Genomic DNA, 7,130 nt, shown 5'->3' on the forward strand with positions numbered 1-7,130 from the left:
CCTCTTTGCAAAAAGCACCTTGAACGCATAGCCTTTACTGGAGAATGCCTGTTCGGTGAATCCTTGGATACTTATATCAATGAAGTAAAACGTGGCAAGACCACATTTTTTTAAAGCCTTATCCACAAAATAACAAGTTCTTGAGACATTGCCCAAAGAAGACTAGCAGACACATAGGTAAAGAAGTAACTCTTCGGGCCCTAAAGTCTTTTCCTTGACAAACTGGAAGAGCCATTCCCTTGCAAAGGAAAGTTTTCCTGTATGAAGTAGAGTTCAAAGATAACCAGGCACCCAAAATATAGGACCCATTCAGCCTAATCCGTGTTTATCCTTCTGTTTCATTTAATTTGCCATATTCTCACATTTATCTCGAGTATGAATGGACTGGTTTTATTGCACAGAACCTGGCACACCCCAGTCCATGACCTTGGGGTAGACTGGTCCTATTTCTCCTCCCTTCCCCATTTTTTTCTTCACCGGGACTGCAAGACCCTGCTCTTTGGTGACATGTTTTTTTTATTTTTAATTCCACAAGCATATTTGTTAATTGCCACAATGCTGGGGCAGGAATGTTTCCAGTTCCAATTTCTACCTCTTGATTAAGGTACACCTAGTGTTAGAATACGCATCATTCCTCTCGCTTTTACAAAGGCACTTGTTCCTACATTTCATTTTTGGGAAGGGGTTCTTTATTTCTTTGAAGGCCTAAACCCTGCCTGTAGTTTTCCTGAGAAAGCTATCCTTTCTCAGACAAGTTTGCATCTTCCTTTAGGGAATTGCCCACATGTATAATTCCTGCCATCAGCCTATTTCTACATAAACCTCAGTCAATTAGACGGAATTACAATCCTTCAAATTTTTGCCCTTTAATTTACAATGAAGACCACCCTTTCTGGCAGTAGAGTGCAGTCATCAAGTCTGAGAACTGGATGCTCAGTTTCTAACAATTCATGAAATTCCATAACTGCATTTCTTCTACCCAAAGTGATTTAATTTTCTTGAGCTAGTTCTTGCCATGTTACATTTTTCAAGTAAACCTTAAAGCTTGTAGTCGCGTTCTTGGTGGATAATATCCACCATTTACAATAAACCCAATTCTTGGCAGATCTGTACCTACTCATTTTGGATAATTTTTCATGATTCCTCAACAGAACAGGTTTGTTGTAGCTACCGCTTACCTCTCCTTTTTTAGAAGTGTTCTTGCTTCCTTCAGATTACTTTTTCATTTGCACATACACAGGAATGGAGCTTGGTTTCCAAATTCTACTTGATCTTAGTGGTTTTTTCCTTGTTATGCCTCAGCTGGACAAGTAAGAAACTGAAGTTAGGTAAGGGAGTGAGAATTAAAATCCAGTGCTTCTCTGTCCTTTTATATTTAACAAAAAGGATTTTGCACTAAGTACCAAGGAATGATGGAAGAATGCTGAAAGATCAGTTGCACAGTATTGCTGAATGGGAATCTTTTTCACATTTGGGTTGACGGAATACTTTGATTTGTATAATATAATGCCACTTAATTCTAAAAGCTTGGTAGATAATTTTACACAAGCTATACACTTTAGAGCATGCATTTCAACAACAAAAAAACAGCAACATGATGATGTATATGAAATGAACCTGTCTGAAAATTATTTGAAACGTTTTAAATATTTTATTTTCAGGAAGCATTAAAGCTGCAACAGGATATGAGGAAGAAAAAACAAGAAATGTTAGAAAAGCAAATAGAATATCAGAAGGTACGTACAGCTCATCTTTGATTCATCATACAAGAGCAATTTATTTATAGGTTATTAAGATGTTTGTACTAGGGATACTAGTATCGGTGCCGATAAAATAAGTACAAGTACTCGCCCAAATGCTCCATTGCCTAGCCCAATACTTCCTGTATCAGGAAGTCGGGCAGCGCGTCATTACACGCTGCCCGGCTTCCTGATTTGGCCGGGAAGCCGGCTTCATGCCCCCTCGTCACTTGTGACGAGAGAGCATGGAGCCGACTTCTCGGCCAATCAAGAAGCCTGGCAGTGTGTAATGACGCTGCCCCCGGCTTTCTGATTGGCCGGGATGCCGGCTTCATGCTCCCTCGTCATCTCATTACACGGCGCCTGGCTTCCATGATTGGCCAGCAAGCCGGCTCCATGCATTCTCGTCACATAGTGACGAGAAGCATGGGACGTCTTTCTTGTTAATCGGGAAGCCGGGTGGCGAGTCTTGACACGCTGCCCGGCTAATCAGGAAGCCATGCCGCCTGGCTTCTTGAATGGTACTTCTGGTACTCGGTATTTGGTATTGGCGCATACCGGGAAAAACTCGGTACCAAAATACCGGTATCGGTGCCTCCCTAGTTTGTACTATGGCATAGTCTGTGTCTCAGGTGTTTAGATGCACTATTTCACACTTTCCGCTTGGATATTAGTACTAGGGCCATGTAGTGCTCAGGAATGTTGTTCAAAAAGGCTTCTCTTCTTCTAAAATGGAAAAAAAGTATCCCTAAACACAGGCACTCCTTGGGGAACAACTTTACACAACATTTCTTAGAGTTTATGTATACTTGATAGTTGCTAAATAATGCATATTGAGATATAGATTATGAACATTTGTGCTACTTGTATATTATAAATAATGCATTTTTTTGTTTTTAGATGTTGATATCAAAACTAGAGAAAAACAAAACCATGAAGGCAGAAGAAAGGACAGAGATAATTAAAACGCTAAAGGTACTCGATGAGAAGATCTCTCATGTGAAAGATGAATTGAAGACCCTAGCTGCTCCATCAAAAGTGAAGTCTAAGACTGAGGTATGTTTGTTTTTTTATTTTAATAAGATACACGTTTTTGTAATTGTTCCATAATCACTCTTATATGCTTTTATATAAAAGGCATGGCAAGTACAGAAGTCATGGAGAACATACTATATTAGGAAAGAGGGAAACGAGGATCTTAACAAAGATGTAGAAACTGTTGCTCCATAGACGCCAAAATAGCATTTCTGCTTTATATAACACCACAATTACCATTGTTTCCCAAAAATGTGCAGGAACATTAAAATAAAGCAAATGCGTACCATTCATTTTCTACTTTGCCTTCCTTTCATTATCAAGATTTACTTCTTATTTAGGTTAAAGCTTGAGAAGTCTTTAAATATTCAGTTTGTCGTTAGGCAAAAAAAATATCCCTTAGATAGGCTATATACATTGCAATGTAGACTGCTTGGGTTTTTATCAAATCTTAGTGTATTTCCATTTTTGCCACATTGGCAAACACAAATTGTATATTCGTTACATGTTCTCATAGTATAACCTAAGAAATATTAATAGTTAAAGTAATTCACAATAATCCTTGCTTCCTTCTCTGGTTATAGGCTCAGAAAGAACTGTTGGATGCAGAGATGGATTTCCACAAACGTCTGTCCTCTGGGGAAGACACAACAGAATTGAGGAAAAAGCTGAGTCAGTTGCAAGTTGAGGTGAGTCTTATTTATGATTTTGTATTATTTCTATAGCAATCTAGTTTAAGTTTGAGAAATATTTCATGTTATATAACTCAAAATGTTAAGAAATCAAACTATTAGAATGCTATGAATGCCAAAACATCAGGTTTAAATGATCGTCTCGAAATAAATTGTTGTTGATGACCACATAGAGGGTACACAGCGGTAAGTGATCCCTATACGGGTCCAGATTAGAAGACTAGGTGTGAAGTGCGGGTACATGTCTCTTTAAAATCTAAAAAATTCTGCTGTAGTGTGTCCACATGGACTTGCCTTAAAGGAGAACTATGGGGTCAGTGTTTTTCCCCATAGTTCTCCTAAGGGTCACAGGAGGACATAAACTAGCGTCCTCCCGTGACCCAAAGCTCAGTATATCGCAAGCTACAGCTCGCGTCATGCTGAGACCGCCGCAGTCGGGACGGATCCCGGCATTACTGTCGAGATCCACCCAGCTGAGTGATTGACAGCTGGCTCTGCTTGTCTAGATGCAGAGCCAGCTGTACCCACCCCCTCCCCCGTCCGTTCCGCCAGTCAGCGCTGGAGGATCGGACCGGGGAGGGGGGAATCCCTGCAGGGAGCCGTGAGTGACAGTCACGGCTCTCTGCAGGGACGTGAGCGAGTGACGTTATGTGGTCGCTCACTTCCCGATGTATTGAGCCGGCGTATGACAGTTTCATTGTCACTCATCGGCTCGAACTATGAGGCTGAGGGAAAATCATAGTTCTCCTTTAAATTAACAAACTAATGCAGCTCTGAAATTTATTATTACACCATTCCTGTCTATTGAGGGACACAGGAATATTAAACTACAGGAAAATGTAGGTCAGTCTTGGATAACCCCTCCTACCAGAATGCTTCATCTTTTTGCTAGTGTCCAAGGAGGATGAGCATCTTTTGTTTAGCTCTGCTTGGAAAAGATTGCCAAGCCCTCCCGTTCCTCTTACATTAGAGGCAGGGGCAGAGTAAAGCAAGTAATAATGGGTGAGTCCATTCATTCATTACTTTCTAGTAAAAACAAGCTGCCCAAAAAAAAAAGATGATAAAAAAAGGTAACATTTTAACCCTTTCACATCCCTTATCCTGCACATCTATACATTAACCCCTTCATCCTCTATGGCCTGTGCATTTATTATATCTTGTGCACTATTACTAAGCTCCATGTTTTAACCCCCTCGATACTAGCTTATTCATTTCCCAAAAATTGCAGCAAAAAAATCAGATCATCTTTGGAGAGTCTGCTTTCCAAAAAAGGGGTTTTTGACTGTCCTGACGGTTTTTATTTTGGTATGATTTATAAACAAATGTAAGAGAAACAGGGTTTGTATTTTTGTTTTTGTTTTTTTACTTTAATTGTAACCATTTTTTTAAAGTGTTTTTTAAATACCAAAAAAAGGAAGCTCTATATGTCCCCATGAAAATTATATAAAATTACATTGTTGCATGATGGAGGAATTCTCAGCAAAACTTAGCACTGAAAAATAGCCTGGTAAGGATGGGGTTTTAATATACCGGTACTGAAGTGGTTAAAGTCCACCTAACCCTCAGACAGATCTTTCTCTGCATGAAGGTGCGCCCCCACTTTCCAAAGTCTTCGGACACATGGATAGCTTCTATCTCCGCTGCTTGGGTATGAGAGGTTGTTTACAGGGGCTACAAGCTTGAGTTTTTCTTCAGCCCTTCCTCCGTTTCTCCCCTCCAACCCCTCTCTGGTCTTTTGGATCAGGGTGTAATTTCCACAATTCCTGTGGCAGGGCAGTTTCCAGGGTTTTACCCCAAAGTTTTCATAGTTCCCAAGCCAAAAGAGGCATCCCACCCTATTTTAATGTCTTGATTTGAGCACAGAAAATCCATGTAATATCCATCAAGCTTGTTGTTGCTGTCTCCTCTTCACCAGGGAGACTTCCTTCTATGGACATCAAGGATGCGTACCTGCATGCCCCCATTTTTCCAGCACACCAACATTTTCTGTGCTTTGTTGTGGGTTCCCTGTTCTTTGTTTGTTGCTTTGCGATTCAACCCCTCTTACCAAGGTTTTGGCCACGGTAGTGTCATCCCCAGTGTGGGATACATCTATGATCTTCGGTTGAGGGAACAGTCAGCACAGGCTCGGTCTTTCAGTGTAGTCTTGACTGTCCAGTACCTGCATCTAGTCGTCCAGGCCTAGACACAGTTCAGCTCAGGCTTCTCCCACGGGAGACACTTCAGAATTTCTTTTTGCAAAATTTCTGTTCCCAGGCTCGTACTCTATAATGCAAAAAAAAAAGTCTCTTGAATCTGATGGCAGTGTCCTTTTTGAGGCAGTCTCATTTGCCGTGTTTCAAGTTCAGACCCCGCATAATGAAATCTTTTGTTATTGGGGAATGATAGTTCAGTCCCTTGACGGCACCACATAAATTGGTCCAATGACTAGGTTGTCCCTGGCATAGTGACTGGGGAAACTGACTCTGGGATTGGGGAAATTCTTCCTTCCTGTATTTTGTAAGAACCTCACAACTGATGCTAGCCTGCTGTGTTGGGGAGGGGACTTGGCTATCAGAGAAATCTTGCCCACTAGTCAACATACTGGAGCTTCAGGCGATTAGAATGTCCCTGTAGCGTTGGACCACTTTGCTGGAGGGTCGCCGAATCAGATGAATTCAGACAACAACACGGTATTGGTTTAAATCAACCATAAGGGAAGGACCAGGAGTCTCACTGCAGCAAGAGAGGTAGAGCATATGCTATCTTGGCCAGAATTTCACATCCCAGGCATGGAGAATTGGCAGGCCGACTTCCTCAGCTGGCAGCATCTGAACCTGAAGGAGTGGTTCCTACACCTGCAGGTGTTCCAGGCAGAGTTAGAGGATGCCTTGATTGAACGGTATACCCTGATATATGCCTTTTTCTCTCCTGGAACCTCGTGCTCGTCTGCTTTGCAGGATCAAAATGGAGCGCATTCCACTGGTCCTCTTTGCTCTGAATTGACCCAGGCAGATGTGATATTCCAACCCAGTAAGACTTCAAGTGGACGCTCTGTGGGCTCTACCAGATCACCCTGATCTTTTGTTCCGAGGACCAATTTATCATCCTGCACCACAGCTGCTGGCTTTAACAGCATGCCAGGCCTGGACCTGGACCCGGACCCACGCCAGCAAGTACATGCAGATCTGTCACTCCCCGAGACCTTTCTGCATTACAGCTGAATAATACTACCTCATCTAAGACTTGTGCCAGCCTCAAAGTACAAATATATTTAATATTTTTTTAATTAAACAGTTATTTTCTGCTCAGTTTTATAGCATTGAAATCTAATAACAGCCTACAAAGCCAACTTATTGTAGTCTTTCTCAGCAAAGTTAAAAAAGGTAAGGTTCTCGGGCACTAAGTCGAACATTTATATTTTCCTGATTTTTAAACTGATTCCGAAGACGCAGCTTATCCACTGAGTATTTCGAAGTTTCCTGTTGCCATTTATCTCCTGCACCTGGCTGCCCTATTAGCTAAATTCATACAGTTGCTTCTGAGCCATGTAAATGCAGGCCATACTGTTTACCTGCACTATTCCTTCTCTCTAAATTCCGATTTAGAGGCAGTTACACACACACACACACACACACACACACACACACACACACACACACACACACACACACACACACACACA

General features: G+C 41.6%; 1 protein-coding gene across 1 annotated transcript in view; it reads left to right on the plus strand.

The window, feature by feature from the left end:
* RBM27 (RNA binding motif protein 27) overlaps positions 1-7,130 on the plus strand; it is a 66,700-nt gene that overhangs the window by 47,028 nt on the left and 12,542 nt on the right. The window contains exons 18-20 of the mRNA XM_018561654.1: positions 1,662-1,736; positions 2,640-2,795; positions 3,359-3,463. Coding sequence (XP_018417156.1) covers positions 1,662-1,736; positions 2,640-2,795; positions 3,359-3,463 — 336 coding nt within the window. The remainder of the gene's footprint in view (positions 1-1,661; positions 1,737-2,639; positions 2,796-3,358; positions 3,464-7,130) is intronic.

This window comes from Nanorana parkeri, unplaced genomic scaffold, assembly GCF_000935625.1.
Source record: "Nanorana parkeri isolate BGI_ZX_2015 unplaced genomic scaffold, ASM93562v1 scaffold536, whole genome shotgun sequence".
Taxonomy (NCBI): Eukaryota; Metazoa; Chordata; class Amphibia; order Anura; family Dicroglossidae; genus Nanorana; species Nanorana parkeri.